We start from the raw sequence: 24637 nt of genomic DNA on the forward strand, positions 1-24637 counted from the left end.
GTGGTTGTTTAATGTGAAAAAGAAAGTTGATGGGACTATAGAAAGGTATAAAGTACGACTTGTGGCTAAAAGGGTTTTCTCAGCATTCAGACTGTGATTGCTTATTGCAGTCATGAATGGATGGTCATTAAGGAAAATTGATGTCAATAATGCATTCCTCAATGGGAATTTGACTGAGGAGATATACATGGATCAACCACCCGGGTTTGAAGTACCAGGTAACAATGGATAGAGGCTTGTTTGTAGATTGAACAAGGCATTGTATGGTCTTCGCCAAGCTCTTCATGCATGGTTTCACAGTCTAAGATAGTTCCTAATTGATTAGTTTGAGTTTTATGCTTCGAAAGCTGATACTTCATTATTCATTCCAGTATCTTTAAGAACTTTTTTGCTATTCATAGCTTATGTAGATGATATAGTCATCATAAACAGTACAAATAGTGATATAGACAAAGTGATTCATCAGCTTCACAGTAAGTTTACCCTTAAAGACATAAGCAGACTTAATTTTTTCTTAGGTCTTGAAGTTCAACACATAGCTTGTGAGTTGTTACTTACTCAGAAGAAGGATATCTTTTAGTTACTTCACAAAACATGAATGACGAGAGCAACTACAACACGTACACCTATAATGAGCATTCTCAAACTATCTGCTTTATATGGTAGTCCACCATTTGCTGATGTCTATCTATATCGCAGTGTGGTTAGAATACTTCAATATATGTGTATTATACGCCCTGATCTGTCATTTTGTGTTAACAAGCTCAGCCAATACATGAATTTTCCAAGTGATAATCATTGGAAAGTAGTTAAATGAGTGTTAAGATATCTTATTGGAACCATGTATTATGGTCTGTACTTCACAAAAGGTCAGTTTGAGTTAGTTTGTTACTTTAACATTGTCCGGGCTTCTTCTGTTGAAGATCAATGTTCCATTACAAGTTATTGTGTCTATCTAGGACCTAATCTTGTTACATAGTGTTCCTAGAAATAAGCAGTGGTGTCTAGGTCATCATCAGAAGCAATATGCTGTAGCTTGGCCAACTGTGTCTCTGAGCTGTTGTGGGTAAAACAATTGCAAGTTGAAGTTAGTATGCCGGTTTGTTAGCCAGTAGTAGTATGGTGCAATAACACTTCCATAGTTTCAATACAACAAGCCTTACACATCATGTTAGGGTAAAACATGTAGAAATCAATCATCATTTTATTCATGAAAAAGTGCTTGATGGTTCACTATAGGTTAACTTTGTTCTCTCAACATAACAAGTGGTTGATGTTCTCATAAATCCCATCACACCCAAACAGTTTACCTCATTTCGCAATGCTTTTCGAGTTTTATCAGTTGTTGATGACCCTGATGTTCAAGTTTCAAAAAATCTTGAGAATGTTAAAGTAACTAATTAGGTTCATTAATATGTTAGTTTTTAGTTAGCTAACAGTTAGGTTGTTAGTTGTTGATAGCAGACTTTGTTATCGTGTATAAAAGCAATAGTAGCTACTTTACATATTAGATGAATCCAATGATCATCTTTGATTCTTAATATCTTTGTTATTTTTATTCTTTGTATTAGTTTAACACTAATGATGGTTGTGAGAATTGGAGCCGCAATTTATGCCTTTTTGTTAACGATCACATCAACATCATTGTTTATTTCCTGTATGAATTGATGATGATGTGGCACTACCATGCCAACAATCAATAATGGCATGGAATTTGTTAACGGTCACGTCAACATTGCCATTAAATGCAAATGGTTAAAGCTAGTCAAAGGGCCTATTTGACAAGTTTTGTTAGTTTATAAGCTCAATTGGGTGCAAAAAGTTTGAAAGGGCTTAATTGAATTTTTTGAAAATATTTTAGGGCTTATTTTACCAATAAGCCTAAATGTAATCATTCTTTGGATTGAATTACATATCATTTATCATATGTTGGTTATACATGAGTTATTTTTATCGTCTCATAAAAACTAAAACCATTAGTGTTTTTGGGTAATTTGTATAACATTTGACAAATTAAAGTACAAAATTAGATAAAAAAAAGTTTAGGTATTAACTTAGTAAAAAATGTCAAATTCAGATACCAAATTGTGTAAAAAAATAGTTTAGATATCAAATTAGAAAAAAAATCAAATTTAGATACCAAATGTTATGTTAACATTAATTTATTATAATGATTAAATTATTAATGTTTTAATTAATCTAGATTTAGATGGAAATGAAAAAAATTGACAGTTATCGTTATCTCCTCTTCCATGGGGGGGATTTTAATACATAGGTACAGATAACCTTTAAAGATCTAAACTAATTTCTTACACACTTTTTATGCCTTTGCATGTACTAACTTAAGTAAAATAATTTAGGGTAAACTAGCATCTCACTCCATATATTTTCTAATCATCTAATTTTTAAAGTTTTAAAATTGGTCATCCAATTAATTAAATTTGTTCTTTTTGGTCCAATTGTGTTTTATGGGAGGATGGGAGGGTGTGGCAGTCCGAAAATTCGTTTAATAGGTAGTTCAATCTTTAGTTTTTTTACAGATCATATCAATTTAAGAAATTAATTCTCTGATCTTAATTCTTAAAAAAATGTAAAAAAATTATAAAAGTACATAAATATTTTCAAAAAATATAATAAATTTAAATATATATAAATTACATTGTATTTTATTTATAATAATCAATTGATGTTTAAAAAGTACATCTAGCAAATAAAAAATTACTCAAAATTTTACACTAAAATTATCAAAAAAGTATTTTCAAAATTTCCTCATCCCCTTCCGGTTGACTCTCACGAAGTTTCTACCACCATATCAGCCTCTCATTCACAATTCAACGTCTCCCTGGATCTTTAGTTTTCTTCAGTGATTCTAATTAAAAAATAAAAATAAATAGAGAGCATTGAAACATGAACAAAAATGGCCAATGCAAATCATCCCATAAACACACATCAACCAACCTTTAAGAAATCCATTGCAACAACTTCCCATCAACAAAAGAAAGATTTCAGGCAAAAAAAAAAATCCCTTCTTAACCCCCATTAGTTTTCCTTTTGCCATTTTCTTTTTCATTTGTTCTTCGTTGAACTAAACTGGTTCATCAACAACAATTTCAATTTACTTTCAATAGCATAAGACGCTAATTTTCACATTGGATTTAATATAACCGTAAATCTCTCACAACAATCCCCACTGACAAAGATTACAGTGCCGTGAGTCAAGAACAACACTCATCAAAATAGAAAAACTGAATTAAAAAGCAAAGAGAAGAAAACCACAGCATTCTCAGCTTCCTTTCATTTTTGAAGAAATATAACCTCTATAGCAAAACTGCTCGTAGAATATTTTCTGAAACGTGGGTGATAACCTGACCAAATCAATCAAAATAAGAAATAAATGATGATTGGCGTAAAATAGGGACATCATAATGTAAATTGACCACAGAAAAGACATTATACTTTTTACCTACGGTTCCCAACCCAGAATATTAAAAAGGTCCCTCCATTTGAAATATAGAAAAGAAGAAAAGTAAACATGCTCATCACCGATTTCCCTGTGATACGCTGCCCAGAGGGTTTGAGAATTCCTTGATAAGTCATTGCTAGAAGTAGTGAAAATACGATCAATAATACACCCATCGTTTCGGGTTTCATCTTTTCAACTGCATCTTCCAGTATTTTGAACTTTGAAAACTTATTTAGGATGTTCACACTCTTCATGCTATCGGTTACAATTTGTCTTTGTAACACATCCATTACCTTACCAATAATTTGATTATATGCTTGATTTAAAGTTCCACAATTAATTCATAAAAATACATAATCGGCTCGCTAATATCCCACCGTTACCTTACCAACCAAGATTTTATTTTAATTGAACTCAATTCGAAAATACGTGGTTGTTAGTATGTAACTGCTTCAGGATTGTAACGAAATTTAATTTTATAATAGTTCCCACCAAAATGACGTCAAATAGTCAAATATGCTCTTTATATACATAATTAAATTCTCTTACCAAAAGACAAAAGTACCTTTCCAATGATTCCGATGACCTGAAAAGAGATTGAAGTTGCCTTCGCAATATTTCAAAAATATCCCCAACCCACTAAACAAAACACAATGCCAAGTGATTACGGCGCTTGTTGAAATCAGCGGTCCACATCTGCCAACTCTTCAGCTTCCATCCGTGCATCCTCAACCCAAAAGCAGTCCTCAAGCCTCCTCATACCCTCCTCTGCCAGTGCATATGCAACAAAGTTACCTTGGTGTGTAGTAAACTCAAAACGGTAACCAGAGAAAGACCCTGCCCAGACCTTAACATCCCAGTTAACCGATCTCGTTTCTGAACAGTCCCTGCCTGGAAATGTTAGGTTCTAAATTGTAAGTTTTGAGTCACTCTCCAAAATAACCTGCAAAAAACTCATGTCAGATGCAAACTGTAATCCATGAAGCGCTGCTATTACCTCTGTCGTTATAGTTGTAGTGACCAGGTTATGAACTCGGAACCCAGAGCCCAAAATGAACCCCTCTGCATTTCTTATAACAAATCTTGATGTGGCCAACTGTTTTGCATTCGAGAAACCAACGCCAACATTCATTTTTACCCAGTTCGATGGAGGAGGGTTCCAGTGAATCATTTAACGCGGTCTTGGATGTTGCAAATTATCTGTTAAGTCTCGATATTCACAGCCATAACCTCTAATGAAGGTAATAACCTCTTCCACAGTCTGCTCTTTCTTATCATGAAGCAATTTGTTTTGGGAAAACCAAAGAGCCTAGATAGTAATAGCAGTTTCCTCCTTTTTACCACTAGCAATATTATTGAAAACCCAATATAACCACTCAATAAAACTGGACTCTGTAATTAAAACTGGCCACTTTTAAAAGAGGTCAAATGGAGCAAAGCCAATAACCCCTCGCTGCATATGAGAAATAAGTGGGGGCTAAGTGGATCGCCTTTTCTAAGCCCTCAATATGGAAGAAACCTTTTGTCGATCTACCCATTCAAAACTACTAAATAAGAAACTGATTCAATGCATCTCATTATCTTCTGAACCTAATCGTCAGAAAAACCTATTCTTTGAAGCATAATCATAAGTGTAGTGGCCCAAATTTGTCCGGCCCAAACCCCCCAAAAAAATATCAATGCCCACTTACAAAAAAATAGATTGACCCAAATTACAAGCCTAAATTTAAATCACCTTAACCCAAACCTGCTAAATCCAATAACCCAACAGCCTAATGCCCAAAATCTAAAATTTTTTAGAAACTCTAGCCATCAGCGCCGCTGCCTTTGCCATGTCGACAGGCACGCCTCTAGCTGTTACTTGCACCCCTCCCTTGCCACCACCACCTACAAAAAGAAAAAGAAGACAAAGAATAGAGAACAGAGACATAGGAGAATGATAGAAACAAAGAAGGACAAAAACAAAAAAAATAAAAAAATATGTTGTAATATTCAACTATAAAGCCGAAGCCATCATGTAACACAAAAAAGAAAAGATTATCATTATAATACAAAAAAAAAGAACAGAGTTCTAAAAAGGTTGCCCTTTTTGTTTTTTATTTCGAAGCAAATATATATATAAAAAGAAAATGCAGATTTAATAATTTTACTTGTTATAACACTGTCGTAAATCCCCTTTTTTTGACTCAAGAAGCCTCGAAACCCTTAGGGTTCCGTTGAGGGCCTTGTCGAAAAAGGTAGAAATCGAAAGGTTTCTTTTCCTTTGGCCGAACATTGACTAAATTTTTCGGGATTTAAACCCCAGATCTGTATTCTACTCAAAAAGGTGGTCAAAAGGGCTTATTTTGGGGAACTTCGGCCACCGGAGGAGGCAATCTTCGTCGCCAATAACCGGTGGCTACGACAGAGACCCATCGTCCCATGGCCGAACAAGGAGGAGAGTTTGAGAGAAAAAAATAGACAGGGAGGAATTTTTTTTAAAACTGGTCACAAAAATTTTTTTATAATTTTTTTTCTAGTTTATATAAGCCCTTTGGAACGACGTCATTTTGGAATTGGCTTCAGATGCCCCAAACGGTGTTGTTTTGAGCTAGACCGGAATGCCCGACCCAAATTCCTTCAAGATCTCCATGTTTCTGAAAGGAGGGGATATTTTCTATTTTGGCCATTCCGTTTTTTTTTGCATGTTTTTAATTTCATCCTGTATCTTTTAATTTTATTTTATTTTTATCCCTTTTATTTTGTTCTTGAGCAACTTAGTCTCCTGACCCACTGTGGACCCATTAAGAGAATGACACGTGTAGATGTGGGTGGGATAATTGCCCTCTAAGTCCTTATACATTTTATCCCATTTTAATTTAATCCTCTATGTTCTGTTTCTTTATAATTTAAGCTTTTAATTTTGTTATATTTTCAATTTAGCCTTTTATTCCCTTTTATTTATTTTTTTTACAATTCATGCTTTAAATTTTGTTTAAATTTTAATTTAATCCCCTGTTTCTTTAATCCCACCCTTTTACTTTCTGTTTATTTAATTTCCAACATTTTTAATTTCCTTATTTATATTTTTACCCTTTAATTTGCGTAACTTGCATTTTTATCCTTAAGTTTCTTGACATTTCATTTTAGTTCATTTTTTATTTTTTAAATGTTGATGATATTGTTAAAAGATTATTATTGTTAATTAATATTTTATGTTTAACATTTTGTCATTGCTAATATTCTACTTATTATTTTATTACTATTACCATTATTAAATAGTATTATTAATTGGCTAAAAATTATTCCCACTACTACTACTTCTACTACTACTACTACTTCTTCTTATTATTATTATCATCTACTTAAACTGTTTTATTCCTTTTTTGTCACTACCATGCTACACAACACATTTGAATATTAGTTCATTTTTATTATACTAACACTCAAATAAATTAATTGCATATTGCATTAAATATTATGTTCGTTTTTATACAACGTATATTTGGTAATTTGAATTGAGGCAATGTTTTTTTTATTTTAAGGATTCAAGAAATTGTGCCCCTAACTTACGGGATACAAATTTCTGCTTGAACTGAAATAATCGAACGTCCCTATTCTTTTTTAAAAAAATTAATTAAAAATATATAAGTTTTAGGCAATAATTAAACGGTGAATGTTCTTATTTGAGATTTTGTACCCAACTTATGGGACATGATTTTTCGTTTTGATCGACTTGAAATGAGAAAACCTCTTCATTAGATAGTGACATTTTCAATATCATCAAATAACATCATGCAAAGAGGATTACATTTTAAATTCTCTTTGAATTCTCAATTTTTGATGCTAAGACATCAAGTAATCAACTAGGCACCAATTTTGGGCGTTATGAGGATGCTAAACCTTCCTCATATGTAACTGACTCCCCAACCCATTTCTTTGATTTTGTAGGCAAAAAATTATCGTTTTAGTAAATCTAACCTTTTATTAAAATAATCAAATTTCATGGTGACCCGATCACACCTAATAAAAAGATTGGTGGCGATTCTATTTTCCTTTAAAAAACAAAATCAGCTTCCAAAAAAGGTTTCGATAATAAGAAAATGTCATTCTGCTTTTTACCCCCTCTTCTCTTTGACATTGAATGAATAATTTCATAAGCAGCTAGTATATTATTAGAAATAAGTCTATGAACATTTCATGACATATATGAACATGTAATCTTATTTAACATTATATCATATTTCATATGCATTATTACATGTTACTAGTTCATTTCATTTTCAAATTTCCATCTCGAATCCTTTGGTTCGCTTTATATTCATATTGACCCTTAAGGCTTGTTTTTATGTGGTTCGCATGATCTTTCACATGCCATCTTTTTTACTTAATCATTAACATACCAAATTCATCATTCAATATTAGTTTTTCATATAAAAAATAACATTGCATGATATATGTTTCATAACCCCTACTAATCAAACAGAGACTCAAGATGGATACACGAATCATCCAACCATGATACCAATATATCTGACACCAGTGCCTCATTGGGATGTTTGAAGTATAAGTTTGAATTATTATAAATCGAAGTAATGTGCGCTCTGCACCTTATGGTAACTTCCGAAGTAAAAATTTGTGCTTTGTGCCTTATTAGCATAAACCAAAGTATAATCTCATACACTAATCCTATGGCATGCCAACTATACTTGACTCTACCCAAGATAGTTTAGAGGGTACATAGTATTTTAAACATATGTATACTCATGATCACTTATCATAGTCTCATAGAATACTCGTTTGTACCATGCTCATTTAAATTCAATTCGCAACATTCCATATCATAACATACAAACCAAGTAATGCTTACCTCATATAAGCTAGTTTGTAACAATTTATATATATGTATGTATATATATATAGAATTCAAATAATGAAAGTACAAACTGTAATAGTCACTCATTTACGACTCTCGCTTTTTCTTTATCTTTAGATGACTCAACTTCTTCTTTAGCTACATTCGATAATTCAATTACAAAAATGGTATTAGTTTCCACTCAATCACATGAAAAACATATAATTATACATATTTTTCATTTTATACATTTTAGTTGTTTGAAAGCTAACGTGTTCGTCGGTGTTGCTTAACACACCGATAACATCTATGATAGCCCAATGGTCGTTTTTTTAAAATGTTTTATTTTTTGTGTTGTTAGTGTGTTCGATGTAGACTTGTCCATAGGATGACCCACTCAAAAAGTAAAAAGAATTTGAATAAAAATATAAGTTCTAAAAATAAGTTTAAATAAAAAATTAAACTCGTTAAAATAGGTCAAGCCTCGAGTAAAAGGACTTGAATTTTATTTGGCCTGTTTAGATGAATGTAATTTTCATCCAAACATGATGAATAATGAAACCTCCCTTCCATTTTAACACGAATAAGATCTTTATCATTTAATAAAAAAACAAATCACCATTTGGGTTTGTTGATTAAGCAAGGGTAGATGAATGTCGATATATTGTTGTTCCTCATACCTTCTTTGTTGTGAAGACATCTGTTTCTCCATGGCTTTCATCTATTCATGCATGTCTATGTATTGTTGATTTCCTAATTGGTGGAGGTGGGATCCTTGATCGACAGTCCACATGATGCTGAGTGATGGATTGTAATACCATGGAGATATTGATAAAATTGTTTATACAAGTATAGGATTTTGCCAATTTTCGGGTTTGAATTAGTCTGGGGTTTTGGTTGACATGTGTACAAGCCCATTTTTTCCCGGGCCCATACCAGCAAAAACAAACCAAACCGAAAATAAAGAAACAATAAATAGCCCATTTACAAACTTTAACCCAATGACAGACCCAAACCCAACTACCATAAACCCAAACCCGAAGCCCAAATGCATAGGCCCAACTGTCTAAACCTAGCCCAAAAAAATCAAATCAGAAACAACAATGTCAAACCCTAGGTGCACCACACCTAGAGGTTCCTAGCTTCTGGAGTCGCCTTCTGCCACCGCCACCTCTGACGCTGCGCTGCCCGTCAATCACCTACTCTGACACTGCACCACCTCTGATGCTGCAAACAAGCAAAGAAGGGACAACAACAATAGTAGAAAGTAATAATACAATCGGCTATAAAAGTCAAAGCAAAATGTAACCTTTTTCTTCTTCCTTTTTCGACGAACATTTTAGAAAATAAAAAGCAAAAAAAGCATTTAAGGTGATTTTATTCTTCTATTTCAGATCTGTTTGTTTTTTTTTAATTTTAATTTTCTATTTTTCTTCTCTACATCTATAAACGAAAACGAATAAAAAAGGATAAGAAAAAGAAAAGGTACCTGAATCGCCTCGCAGCATCGCCATCGTGGCCCTTCGCCGTCGTCGAATTTGGGCTCGAAAGAGGGCTAGGGTTTTTTTTTCTTTCGGCGTCTCGGGTTGAAAAGGGCTTGGCCTTTGGATGCGCCGTAAGACGAGGGCTAAAAAACCTTTTTTGTGCAACGCCGGCCACGGCGGCGGTACGGTGGTGGCGATGGCTGGATCTAGAGATGAAGGCCGAGAGGGGGAGAGACTAAGGGTCTCTCTATTTTTTTTTCTGAGAAATGAAAATGGGAAATGTTTTTTTTGGTTGTTTTTCAGTATTTATATAAGGTGTAAAATGGCTTCGTTTTGGACCTTAGCATCAGTGGCCAAAACGGCGCCGTTTGGCCTAAGATCCGAATACCCGACCCGTCAAGCGGAGGATCCGCACGTTTTCAAAGCCGAATGAGCTATTTGCGTGTAAGGTCCTTTTGCTTTCTCACAGTCGTGCAATGGGGTCCTTTTTTTTTAATTTGGCCCCGTGGTTTTACTGTGATTTCAATTCGGTCTATTCTGGAACGACGTCGTTTTGGGGGAAAGGGAAAATTTCCATTTTGGTCCCTCCATGTAGTGCGTGTGTTCGGAAGGATCCCTTTTATTTTATTTATAGATTTGCTCCCCGAATTTCATTCTGATTTCAACTTAATCCTTGGCCTGTTTAACTTTTATTGTTTGTTATGTTTTTTCTTTTTTTTTTCTTTTAAAAAAGAGAAGGGGTTTTATTTATTTATTTAATATTTTATTTGTTTCTTTACTTATTTGTAACTTTTAATCTAGTTTATATTAGTTTTTTTATGTTATTTTATTTGTTTTTTATGGGCTTATTTATTTTATTTTTGCCATTATTAGTGCTATTTTCTTCCATTATTCATTTATTTGCTATTTTTTAGAAACACTTTCAAGATTTGGGTTTATATTTATTATAATTATTGTTGTTGTTATTAATGTTACTATTATATTGCTATTTACATCATCATTATATTTCATGCATGTTGGCATTAGGATTTGTTAGCATCAATGCTATATAATTGTTTATTTATGTATATTACGTCATGATCATGCTCAATGTATATGGTGTTATTATTGTTAATCATGTATGACATCTTTTTGTTTTAAACGGTGAATTTTTTAAATACAATCGAAATTGCATATATGATTTTTCAACGTTACATCAATTTTTACCTAGATTCGTAAAAAAGGGAAAATTTTGAAAAAATAAAGGCAATACTCAGTATTTGGGATCTTCGAGAGGATTAAGCCCTAACGTTGTAACACCCCTTACCCATATTCGACACCGGAGTAGGGCACGAGGCATTACTAGAACACATACACTTGTAAACGTATTTAACCGAGTTATAAAATTTCATCTAAATTAATAATTTTAAAAATTGTTAACATGCTTTTATAACTTCTCACAATATATCCTCAAAATATTATATTCATAATAAATAGCGCCTACGAGACCCGATACATACTCATGCAATTCAATGTTTCATTTCCATTTCATTCAATTCGCAATTTCTCATGCTCACAATTCAAATCATATCACTAGCAATTTCCATTTAATTACCATGCATTTCAATTAAAACAAAATAATTAATAATAATTAGATTTGAATTACAGTAATACAAAGTTACTAGGCTAAATTGCAGAAATACCATGATATAGAGGCATTTTGGAAATTTTCCATTTCCCTCGACTTTCCATGCGATCTTGATCTAAATTAATAATTTCATTCAATTTCTTAATTTAGACAATAAAACTATTCATTTCTTGAAATTTGGTCTTTTTGCCATTTTTATAAAATTACCCTAAAAATTTTACTTTTATTCAATTTAGTCCCTGAACCTAAAACATGTAAATTAGCTATTTTTAAAATAAACTCATATTATCAGAATATTCACATATATTTTTCCTCCTCCTCCACTCCATTCCACATCCTTAATGTACTTAACACTCTTAGAAATAACACTTTCTAAAGTTTCATTATTCACCCTTAAGTATATTCAAAGCTGTCTATACAAGTCAGTATCACTAAATTATTTTTATCTGGAGCTACAGAACTCCAAATTATGTACCTTTAATTTTCCTTGAAACTATACTCATATATCTTCTTACCATAAAATTTTCAGAATTTTTAGTTTAGTCAATTGGTACAGTTTATTCTTTAAATATTCCCCTATTTCACTGCTTGCCGTTTCTGACCTCTCTTCACTAAAAATCAAATATCTCTTAGTAAACAATTCTGATGGTATTCTCATTTATTTCTATTGAAACTATACTCCTTAAGGAATTTAAGCATATAAATTAAAAATTACAATTATTTTTTTACAATTTATAATGATTTATCAAAGTTAGAACAGGGAATCCCTAAATCATTCTGACCCTGTTTCACTAAAATTCAAATATCTCGTAATGTATAGCTCATTTGCTTACTTTGTTTCTTTTATATAAAAATATACTAAATAATCTTTCATTTCATATTTCGCTCATCCTCTAATTCAATTTCCATTATTTATGGTGATTTTTCAAAGTTAGCCTACTGTTGTTGTCCAAAACTGTTTTAGTGCTAGATGTTTATTACCATGTTTATAACACCCTTATTTTCTTTCTCTACACTATTTTTCATCACTTTCTCTTATTTTCTCTTCACTAACATATCAAGAACATAGGACCATATATACGAAAACTTTACATTAACATCATTTCCATACTTTTTCAATAATATCAAACTTGAATATATTAAAATCTTGATGTTCTTACCTTGTCATATTGATTTCAATCTTTAACTTTATTTTCTCTCTCCTCCAGCTTCTATTTCTTGAATCTAACTTGACATTCTAGCTCCCCATAGTCTCCTTGTTATCTTTCTCTCTTAATGGATATGGAAATTCTTTCGATTTCTAGATGAAAATGGTAAATTTTTGGTGGAAGGACCAAATTGTAAAGAAAACAAAACTTTCTTTCTTTCTCTCTTTTTCTCCCGTTGGTGCATGGAAAAATGGTGGGTTGCCTGATTCTTCATCTCCCTTTTCTTATATATATATGATAAATAAAATAATAAAATATTATTTAAAAATCAAATTAAAATACTAATAAACTAATATTTATTTAATTAATTAATATAAAATATCTCCAACATCATCATTATCTTCTAGTTTTCTCTCTCTTCTAATTGACCATTTTACCCTTTATGATCTTTTAAAATTTCATCCTTAAGTCATCACTTAATTTGGTAAAATTACGATTTAGTCCCTCAAAATTCTTCACTTTTTTCAACTTGGTCCTAATCCATCTATTTTCCTTAGTTTCTAGATCATTCTACCCTTAAAATATTTACACCATTGGTCCTTCAACTTTTTCATATTTACACTTTAACCCCTCAATTTTTGAGTATTTACTCTTGGGCAACAAAACTTTTCTCACTTTTGCGATTTAATCCTTTCTTGAACTAATATGTCATAATACTTCCCAATGTTGACATAACTCCAAAATTTCCCCTTTTTGTCGCTTTATTTCCTTATTTTATTATATCAAAGATAATATCTTACAGTAAAATTTTTTTGGGGTATTACAAACGTATTGGGTTCCAATTTTCTTCATTGAATCTAAATAATCGAGAATGCTCTTTAATCAAAAAAATAAATAAAAGTTCATTATCGAGAATTCGATACGTTGGGTCCTAACGCATTGGATATGACATGTTGTTTTCTCGAGATGAGGATTTAAAAAAAAAAGGTAATATTCAATGTTTAGAATTTTGAGAAATTGTGCCCTAACGTATTGGGCTACAATTTTTTTCATCTGACTTAAACAATTGAATATCTTTTTAAATTTTATTGCATGAGTTTTTTAGGACGAACTCATTTTTGAGGTGAAATATCATGCCCTAACTCATTGGGTATGACATTTTCTCTCTTTGAAATGAGAGGATCTTAACATGTAATTTAATTTATACAAGTTTTTTTTTAAAAATAAAGGATCGTAAAGTTTTCAATTTTTGACACTAAGACTTTAATTAATCAACTAGGTACCAATTTTGGGCGTTACGAGGGTGCTAAACCTTCCTCGTACATACCGACTCCCAAACCCGTTTTTCTGAATTTCGTGGACCAAAATCGTTGTTTTAATAAAATTAAATTGTTTATTAAAAATAACCACTTTTCAAGGTGGCCCGATCACACCTTATAAAAAAGGATTGGTGGCGACACCCATTTTCGTTTTCATTTTCAAAATCAAAGTCGACCTCGTTTTGTCAAAAAAATGGTGTCAACAACATGTATGAGCTTACATTTTGGTTGTTTGGGTTTGGGTTGTGCTTGCTTGGGTATCTTGAATTGTAGGATCAATAGTTAAATCATTGATAGGATCAAACTCAATATTGAAAGGATCATTTCTACTCGGTTTGGCTATGGTACTTCGCACCACTTGTTAACTTTAGGAGTTCATCGCACCAATTGTTAAACTTAGAATTAACAAGGGAGAGAACAAGAAGAGGAAGAAGAAGATGAGAGACATTTTATGAGCTATTGCATGGACTCTTTTATATTAGGGGACATGCATGTTTACGTGTTCAAGAAATATTGACATGGGGATCTGATTTGATCCTCTTAACAATGACAGTATTATTGCATCCTAAGATAGGATACCTTAGGACAATTGGTAATCAATAACTCTGAGCTCTCATGTGATGTATATTTAGTGGAGATGTTTAGCACTTCGTCGGGTCAAGGTTTGCAAGGTAATAAGTTGGACATACATAGTTTGTTGGGATGTCAACTCTACTAAAAGACATGCGTTGAATATTTTTATTTTGTGGGCGTAAAATAAGATTCATAATGTAGATAAAACATAATTTATAATACTTTCAATATGGGAAATAATATAATCATGATAAGAAAATATATATAGTTTCCTCTTAAATGAATTGTGACAAAATACCAACATAATATGAAGATATAAATTATTTTTAAATTGATTTTTTGTTTCAATCCATTAATATTTATTAAAATAACATAACCAATTTTTTTAATATAATCATCAAAATATCAAATTGAGGTAAAAGTTACAACTTTATCATACAGTACTCTTAAAATTGAGTTGATATACCAGATAAAACTAAATAGACACCTACATTTTAATTTTTTTTCTGAAGCCACGGTGATGACCTGACCAAATGAATAAAAGTGAGTAATAAATGATGATTGAGATACACATGACGACCAAACTGAGATTAGCTGGAAGTGCTATAGTTGACAAGGCAACCCCGTAGCAGAAACACACCATTAAGTAAATTGGTGACAAAAAATATATTATACTTTCAGCTACGGATTTCAACAGTAATATTGTCATGACCCAAGATGTTAAAAAGGCCACCCCATTTGGAATATAGAAAAGAAGAAAGCTAGTCGCATTCATCACTGATTTCCCTGTACGATGATTTGAACTAGTTGCAGTTGCATCGCCCTGGAAAATGCTGCCTGGGGGGCTGAGGATTCCTTGGTATGTCATTGTTAGAATCAGTGAGAATACGATGAGTAATACACCCACTGTTTCTTCTCTCATATCTTTTATCTCATCTGTCAGTAATTTGAGCTTTGACAACTTTTGAAACGTGAGGGGATTGCTGTTTAGGATGTTCACACTCTCCGTGTTGTCTGCTACAGTTTGTCTTTGTAACACATCCATTGCTGTAAAACCACGGTCATTGATCTTGTTCTTATCCACTTCCTCACATTCTATCAACAGTTTGATCATCTGCTTCATTTAAAATTCCACAAATAATTCACAAAAATACATTGCGTTTTAAACAATCCCCTACATTCGAGCATTACCCTACATATGTTTACATTCAACACAAACCTTAGTGTGGTCCAAGATGTGAAAAGAAAATAAATAGAATAGAGAAGAAAGGGAATCAGAAAAAAGAGGAAAGCGGGTGAACTCTTTAATCAACAGTAGAATAGTCAACGCGTCTTTGACTGACTCAGATATGAGGAATAGGAGAAAAATTTTGTTGAAGGAGGCTATTGATACATTGAATTTGGGCGAAACGCTTGGTGTAAAAGTTGTTTGCAATGAAGAAGATTCATTGAAGAGATGATATAAATTGAAGTAAGAAATTTAAAAGATAGGGATGCTTTGTAAGTTTGTTTCTTTTTTAGTATAAATAGTCCATGCTGTTGGCTGCTGGTAATGGTTTTTAGTCTTATTCCTTTTGTTGATATCCGGTGAGGGTTTCTGAGTTTGGTGTCAATAACAGTGGGGTTTGGATGGGTGAGGATTAACATGTTTAAGGATTTCTTTTTGGATGTGGGTGCTTTGAATTGGCTTGTGTATAGGTTGGTACAATTTTGATATGATATGGTTTGAGGTGGGAGGTGGAGGAGGCTTTTATGGCTTGGTGGTAGGTGGTTTTGGTGTCCTGGGGGTTTGAAAGGGTTTCGACTAAACGGGTTTCTTAATGAGGTTTGGGGTACGACGGCTTCTTTCTGTTGGATTTTTTGGTACCCTTCTTTTGGGTCCTGCACCTCTTATTTTCTTCTTTTGTTGCGACTTTCATGGTGGCTTAAACTCTTTATAAACATGTTGTTATAAAGTTCTAAACCTATTATAAAATTTATACAGTGATTTTTTATTAAAAAAAGTGAGAATTATGTTTAAGAAAAAGTGAGAATCAAATCAATAAATTAAAAACATAATAAATGTATGTATTATTGATTTTATGTATATTTTATTTTATATTCTTTCACATAATAAATTATTAAATTTATAAATCTAATAAATTCTATTAATTAGTATGAACTAATTAATTTATCATTAGTTATTAAAATTAAATAATCAATTATGATGTATGTACCAGGGGAGGCTGAAAATTTTTTGAAAGGATAAATGAAAAGAAAAAAAAAAAACGGAAGGAGTGGATGAGGTATATACCTGGGGGTGGTTAATTGATGCAGTTAAGTGCAGTACAGTGTTGCCATCCTTATCCTGATAGTTCAATATTTTACTTCTCTTACACTTATCGTCTTCAAACGCACTTTGAATCCATTCCAACATCGCTTTAAATGCTTCAAATTTGTTTTTCTCTGCAGCTATATGCAAAGCAGTTTGTCTCTCAACTGTCAAATCAAAGATACAATCGGGACAAAAATTCAAAAACCGACGCAAGAGATGAGCATAATTTTCATCCAAAGCAACATGATGAAGAACAGTGAAACCCCCCTTTCCTTTAACACGAATAAGATCTTTATCAACCGATAAAAAATCAATCACCATTTCTGGTTTTCCAGTAAGCAAGGCTAGATGAAGGGGGGAAAACCCATCCTGGTTCAGTTTCCTGGCAAACGATGGCTTCAAGTTCATCATCTCCATTGCAAAACCGGTATTGCCCTCAACTGCGGCAACGTGTAATGGCGTATCCACGAACTCCATCTCATCTATACGCTTGAAAACATTGGCATCGTGGTGGATGAATGAATACAAGGCATCGATGTTTCCTGTTTCAGCTGCTCTCTTTAACCTTTCATCCATTTCCAAGAATCAAAGAATAATCAGATACCAAAATGAATGAAGACTTGAAACCAGCTTTAGCCTACTTATATATCAAATAATTGAGGAAGATGTTGCTAAAAATTTGTCCATTCTTGAAAATTCTAACTTGGAATTTTAAGGGTTGATTTGCGTGTGGCATTGTACGAGAAAATACCCATTTCCTAAAATATTATGGAAATGGGTCACTAAAAAAACTTATTTATTGGAATGGTCCAAAAACAATAAAACATTCCGACGTTGATATGTTTTGTAGAAAATTGCATTGATAGAGACGTGTTTTACCTCGTCTCAGCAAAAGTGTGCTGATGTGGGTGCGTTTTTGTCTTTGCTCAGACTAAATTTTTAAAAAAGATCATTTTTTAAAATATTACAAAAATAGACTAATTTTTTAAAAATTTATAAGAATAAACCTTTATAAAGACCCAAAGTGGCAGCACAAATTTTTTTAACCATAGCATAGCCTTAATCTTATGTTGTTAGTTAAAAAAGGAAGGAATCTATATTGTCTAGAAACTAGCTACAAACCTATTTATAAGTTTATATATACACATATCTCACATTGCTTAAGAAAATAAGGGAAATGAGACTTTTGGCCTATATAAAAATCTATTTTGTAAGTTTTATTTCCACCTTAATTGGTGGCACAACAAAAAAATGATGCTGCCACTTCGGATCTGTATAAAGGCTTATTCTTGTAAATTTTCAAAAAATTGGTCTATTTTTGTAATATTTTTAAAAAATGACCTTTGTTGAAAATTTAGTCTGTGCACGGGCAAAAGCGTGTCCATGTCAACTTGCTTTTGCTGACATGGGAAAAAGTATGTCTTTTTCAACGCGCTTTCTTGCGTTTTCTCTTGAAAACGCGTCCACGTCAGTACATTTTAAGAAATGGGTATTTTCTTGTACAATGTCCAATTTGCGTGTATAAGTTATTCTAGACTTGACAAGTGACTAGTCATACACGGTTTCTTATACTCTACTGCTTCTCTAAGTTAGATTTTGAAGGGTTGATTTGTATGTATAAATTAATTCTTCATCTTTGGAGTGATAAAAGGAATACGAGGGTGGAAAAATAAGGAGGTGAGTTTAATAAAAAAAATTAAGGTGAATATGAAATAACGTAAGTTAAATTTGTCCTCGTCTTTGGAGAAAAAAAGGGAAGGTGAGAGAAGGAGAATGAAAGAGGTAAGCTTAATAGAAAAATTAGGGGTAAATAGGAAACAATGTCATGTGTCTTATTGTTTATAGTGCTTGAACCATTTTGAACTATGTTTCCTTTAAATTTAAACCGTCATTGCCTCAAAATGTTACAAGTCTAGAAGACCTAAGTGACATAAGCATTTCATTTATATGATGTTCTTGACTTGCTTATTATTAGCTTATTGAATGTTTTTCATTCGAATTTTCGTGTCTATTATGTATCTACATGATTTATGTCGATGGATAACATAATTGAATATTTGTTCGTTTGGATTGCCTCTAGGTTTGTTAGTTCTATAACTTAGTGAACTAGGTAGACTTACTACTAATAAAAAGTGGTGAATTACCCTTTAAAATCCGAAACAATTACTAATTAAGAATTTTAGCTAATAAAAATCAATAGCAATATAACACTAAGTTATAGTAGACTTACTACTATAACTTAGTGAACTTTTATGGTTTTTACAATTTAGTTCTTATATCTTAATTTACCACTAATTTAATAAAATTACCAAACCAAAATTCAATTCACTTATATAATCACTCACTTAATATTTAATAAAAATATTTACGATCTCAGTTTATGAAAATGAGATCCTGATACCTTAATTTCCAAAACCACTAACTATAGAGTCAAACTACTTGTACTTTAATCAATTGTTCAGTTAACAAATTTATCAGATCAAAGTCCAATATAACACTATAATAAACTCGTAAATATTAAATAATAATATTTACAGACCCACTTGTTAAAATTGTGGTCCTAAAACCACTATTTTTAATACCATTAAAAAACGAATTGTTACAACTCTCGTGCTTCATCGTAAACTTCTATATTACCATTTGACACGGCATACTTATAGTTAAAAACCACTTTAAAAATTGTTTATTTTCTACGCACGTGGTGAACTACCAATATTGTAATAAGTATATTGTAGACAAGGTTACCTGGGGATGGTTAGTAGATGCAGCCAAGTGCAAAACAGTGTTGCCATTCTTATCTTGAAAGTTCAATACTTTACTTCTCTTAGGCTTATTGTCTTCAAACGCACTCTAAATCCATTCCAACTTTAAATGCTTCAAAGTTATTGCTTTCTACAGCAATATGCAAAGCAGTTTGCCTCATTACATTCAAATCAAAGATACAATCGGGACAAGTATTCAAAACCCGAGACAAAAGATGAACATTTACATCCCGAGCTGAATAATGAACAACAATAAAACCCTCCCTCTCTTTAAGACGAACAAGATTTTTATCAACAAATAAAAAATCAATCACCATTTCCGGTTTTCCATTAAGTAAGGCTAGATGAATGGGGGAAAACCCATCTTGGTTTAGTTTCCTGGCAAACGATAGCTTCAAGTTCATTATCTCCATTGCACAACCGGTATTTCCTGTAACTACAGCAATGTGTAAGTGCGTATCGATGAACTCCATTCCATCATATGCTTGAAAACATTGCCATCGTCAGGGATTAATGCATATAAGGCATCAATGTTTCCTGATCCAGCTGCTCTCTTTAACCCTTCATCCATTTCCATGAATCAAAGAATTCCAGAGACACTTTAATGATTGAAACTTAAAAAGGGTTTTTTTGCCTACTGTTAGGATCGTCCCGATTAAGCAACAAACAAGTAAAAATAGCAGAAGAAATTGAGAAGATGAACACACAAATTTAACGTGGAAAAACCCCTCTAAAGAGGATAAAAAACCACGGGCAAAGATAATTTTACTATAATGGCAAAAGAATGAAGAGTACAAAAGATGGAGATAAAAACTAAACCCGAAAACCCAAAAAACAAAGAACCCGAAAACGTAAACACAAAATTCTCTGAATGTGTTATGAGTTCTAATCTAATGGGTGTGTCTTATTTCTAAGATTGTAAAAGAGCCTATTTATAGGCTAAATTAGTAAGTCAAATAAACTATACTAATAAATGCTAAATATATTATACTAATAAATACTAAATCTTCTAGAAAGAAAATATATTTTTTTTAACTTGACTTGCAATCAATCTCTTAGAATTTGGGTCACACAATTCTTATAATCTCCACCTTGACACGAATTCTTTCAATGCCATCTTTGCCAAAACCTGCCACAGGCCTATCTTGAACTATGCAGGGTTTTATTGAGTCGAATCTATACTTAGAAGCTGGAAGACTTCTAGCCTTCGACTTGTGCACTGCCAAATCAAAACTAACCCGGGTCTAGTTTTCACGAATACAGTGCCCTAACTTTTCAAAACCTGCATCCAAAAGAGAACCTCTCTTCAACGAAACGGTCATACCTTTTTCCCTCCTATGACCAAGTTGCCTCCGCTTCAAATGAGTTGACTTTGACTCCATAATAGACGAGGGACGTCCGATTTCACCGGTCACTGTAGAACCTTCCAGAATATAAAGACTGCCGGTTCTTTTACCTTTTAACAAAACGAGAGCTCCACGAGATACTTTAATGTCGCTCGACTCGATGTTGATTCTGCATCCTTTCAAGTCTAAAATACTCAAGGAGATGAGATTCTTTCATAAATCAGGTACATACCTGACATCTGAGAGTGTCATAATCGTCCCATCATGTATCCTAATTTTAACAGTACCAATACCGATTATTTTACTAGATGAATCGTTTCCCATGTGCACAACTCCACCTTCAACTGAACTGTATGTGGATAACCATTCTCTATTAGGACACATGTGGAAAGAACATCCTGAATCTAGGATCCACTCAGACGTAAGCTTGGAATTATCGCTCGTTGACACTAACAAGAAATCATCATCGCCTTCATCGACCAAATTAGCACCAGATACATCTTCCTCGTTACTCTCAGCAGCTCTTTTATTTCGCAGTTTATAACAATCTGCTTTGACGTGACCTAACTTTTTACAATAGCGACACCTTTTGTCTCGTTTCTTTGATGCTACCAAAACGGAAGCTTGCCTATCTGCTTTGCTATTCAAACCAAACTCATTGTCGAGTTTGTCTCTACTCAACAAATAACCCTTCACATCTTCGAACGAGAGTTTGTCTCTGCCATAAATCAGGGTCTCCCTAAAAGACTTGTATGAAGAGGGTAAATAGCACAATAATAGCATAGCTTGATCTTCATCGTCAATATGAACCTCAACGTTCTTTAAATCATTTAAAAGAGTAATGAATTGACTCATGTGATCTTTAAGAAGCTCACCTTCGTTCATGCGAAACGTAAATAGACGTTGTTTCAACACTAAACGGTTAGCCAGTGACTTAGTCGCATAAAGCGTTTCTAACCTTTTCCACAAGGCGAATGAGGTCTTCTCCATCAGTACCTCCTGCAATACTGTATTCGCGAGGCACAACTGGATTGCAGACAAGGCCTTTTCATCAAGCTCTTCCCATTCTATTTGATTTAGATTCTCAGGCTTTTTCCCTGTAACAACCTTTTTCAAACCATTTTGAACTAGAATTGCCATCATCCGGACTTGCCACAAATTGAAATTTGTCTCACCATCGAACTTCTCAATTTCAAACCTTGTTGCTGCCATCTCTGAACGGGCTGATCTATGAAAGTTAAACTAGCTCTGATACCACTTGTTAGGATCGTCTCGATTAAGCAACAAACAAGTAAAAATAGCAGAAGAAATTGAGAAGATGAACACATAAATTTAACGTGGAAAAACCCCTCTAAAGAGAATAAAAGACCACGGGCAAAGATAATTTTACTATAATGGCAAAAGAATGAAGAGTACAAAAGATGGAGATAAAAACTAAATCGAAAACCCGAAAAACAAAGAACCCGAAAACGTAAACACAAAATTCTCTGAATGTGTTATGAGTTCTAATCTAATGGGTGTGTCTTATTTCTAAGATTGTAAAAGAGCCTATTTATAGGCTAAATTAGTAAGTCAAATAAACTATACTAATAAATGCTAAATATATTATACTAATAAATACTAAATCTTCTAGAAAGAAAATATATTTTTGTTTAACTTGACTTGCAAGCAATCTCTTAGAATTTGGGTCACACAATTCTAACACCTACTTAATTTCGTGAAAAGGGCTTTTTACTACTTATATATCAAGTAACTGAGGAAGATGTAGTTAAGAATTTGTCCAGTCTTGGCAAAAGCAACCAAATAATTTAAAACGGAAAAAAGGTTTTAATGTTTAAATTTTATTTTTTCTAATATATATATATTAGATTTTTAGACTTTTTTAAATTGATATTATTTCAGATAAATCATTATTATAAATTTGGATCAAATTATGATTTCAATTAAATTGATTATAACATTTTTTACTCTAATGAACTGTACTATAGGAGTTAAAAAAAACAAAGCAATAAATCACAACAAAGTCTTAGGCTAAAAGCAATTGTAACTTGCTGAACAAACAAAGAAAATCAAGCTTGAATTGTAACAAATTGTTTGACCAGAACCAAAACCAAAGAAGAGAATTTGATGAATGATTCATAAATAACATTGCTGAAAACATCACATTACATATATCAAGTAATCAGCTTGACTGAATATAAAAAAAGTTACCTAAACACACCTAACTCCACTATCAAAGTCTTGAAACTTATAAAACTTTACTTGCACACTTGGTTAAATTGATTTATCACATCTATCAGCACCAAATTACAACAAATACATTACCAACTTAATTCAGATGTACCAACTTAGTTCAAATGTAACTAAGTAACAAAACATCAACTAGTCAATAGAAAACAACTACATGTTCTTCAGTTGCAATCTGCATTGCACGAGTTGAATGGCTGCATGAAAGCCATCTTTTAACACTCTTCCTTGGCTTCCATGCTGTAAACTCCCAATCTAGCTCTCAAAATTTTGAACCTTGATGCACCAAGAGGCTTTGTTAAGATATCAACTAACTAATCTTTAGAACTGCAATGAACCAGTTTGATTTCATGAGACTATTCCATTTCTCTAATAAAATGAAACTTGATCTTGAAGTGTTTAGTTTTGCCATGAAAGATTGGATTTTTGTAATTGCAATAACAGATTGATTGTCACTTCTGATCTTTGTTTCTTCTCTTTGGTGTAAGTTCATATCTGCCATGATCTTTCTTAATCAAATTTCTTAATTAACTGTTGCAGCTGCTGCAACATATTCAGCTCCAACTATTGATTGAGCAACAATGGACTGTTTCTTTGAACTCCAACAAAAAAAACTGATCCAAGGGTAAACATATGCCCTGAAGTACTTTTTATATCATCAATTGATCATGCCCAACACTATCAGCAAAACCAAGGAGCTTCTTGCTGTCAACCTTGGTGAACATAACTCCAAAGCTCAGAGTTCCTTTGATGTACCTGAGAACTCTCTTTGCAGCTTGAAAATGGTTCATATTGCAGCATTAATGCATGAACCTAGATAGAAAACTGACTGCAAACATTATGTCTGGCCTTGTGGTTGTTAAATAGAGCAAACATCCCACTAGGCTCCTATAGGTTGATTCATTAACCTTCTCAAAAACACCTTGGCTATGCTTTTCTCCAAAACCAACTGGAGTACCAGTTGCTTTGCAATTTTGCATGGGGAATTATAGGTTGATTCATTAACCTTCTCAAAAACACTTTGGCTTGATAGCGTTTCTCCAAAACCAACTGGAGTACTAATTGCTTTGTAATTTTGCATTGGGAATCTGTTTAGGATTTTCAAAGCAAATGCCTTTTGGCTTATGAAAATCTCTTGTAAAGTCTGAGATACCTCCATGCCAAGGAAATAGGACATTTCACCTAAATCAAGCATCTTAAATATATTCTCATTTTGTCTTTGAAACCTGTCAACATAGCATCATTCCCACCAGTCACTAATAAGTCATCTATATACAAGGAGACTATAAGCAGTGTTTCATCATATTCTTTCTTCACATACAAGGTTGGTTTACTAAAGCTTCTCTTGAACCCCAAGCTTGATAGGTAGTTGTCGATTCTATCATACCAGGCCCTTGGTGCCTACTTTAAACCATACAACGCTTTTCTCAGCTTGTACACCTTGGCTTCTTCATTTGTAACTTTAAAACCCTCTAGCTATTCAAGATATATCTCCTCATTAAGAAAACCATTTAGGAAGA

At 32.8% G+C, this 24637-nt stretch overlaps 1 protein-coding gene and 1 long non-coding RNA gene across 3 annotated transcripts; both read right to left on the minus strand.

Annotated features, from left to right (window-relative positions):
* Window positions 1-3094: 3094 nt before the first annotated feature.
* On the minus strand, window positions 3095-5024 carry LOC121217968 (uncharacterized). The gene is made up of 2 exons (XR_005914236.1): window positions 4461-5024; window positions 3095-4354 (listed from the first exon to the last, which is right to left on the minus strand). It is a non-coding gene; the product is annotated as an uncharacterized lncRNA (long non-coding RNA).
* A 9894-nt stretch (window positions 5025-14918) lies between these two features.
* On the minus strand, window positions 14919-17522 carry LOC107904107 (ankyrin repeat-containing protein BDA1). Of its 2 annotated transcripts, none has more exons than XM_041094746.1 (2): window positions 16742-17522; window positions 14919-15562 (listed from the first exon to the last, which is right to left on the minus strand). In XM_041094746.1, the coding sequence occupies exons 1-2, from the start codon at window positions 17336-17338 to the stop codon at window positions 14936-14938; spliced, it is 1224 nt and encodes a 407-aa protein (XP_040950680.1). In that variant the 5' UTR covers window positions 17339-17522; the 3' UTR covers window positions 14919-14935. The 2 variants fall into 2 exon arrangements, with proteins under 2 accessions (XP_040950680.1, XP_040950681.1); XM_041094747.1 differs by having other exon boundaries at window positions 14919-15640; window positions 16742-17477.
* Window positions 17523-24637: the final 7115 nt, after the last annotated feature.

This window comes from Gossypium hirsutum, chromosome D05 (assembly GCF_007990345.1).
Source record: "Gossypium hirsutum isolate 1008001.06 chromosome D05, Gossypium_hirsutum_v2.1, whole genome shotgun sequence".
NCBI classification, from domain to species: Eukaryota; Viridiplantae; Streptophyta; class Magnoliopsida; order Malvales; family Malvaceae; genus Gossypium; species Gossypium hirsutum.

Bases quoted from the DNA above. Each gene is read 5' to 3' on its own strand.
- LOC107904107 (XM_041094746.1), bottom strand. From the start codon at position 17,338: ATGGATGAAAGGTTAAAGAGAGCAGCTGAAACAGGAAACATCGATGCC. The intron at 15,563-16,741 runs GTATATACCTCA...TAAATGAAGCAG, and splicing joins CATCAATTAACCACCCCCAG to ATGATCAAACTGTTGATAGA.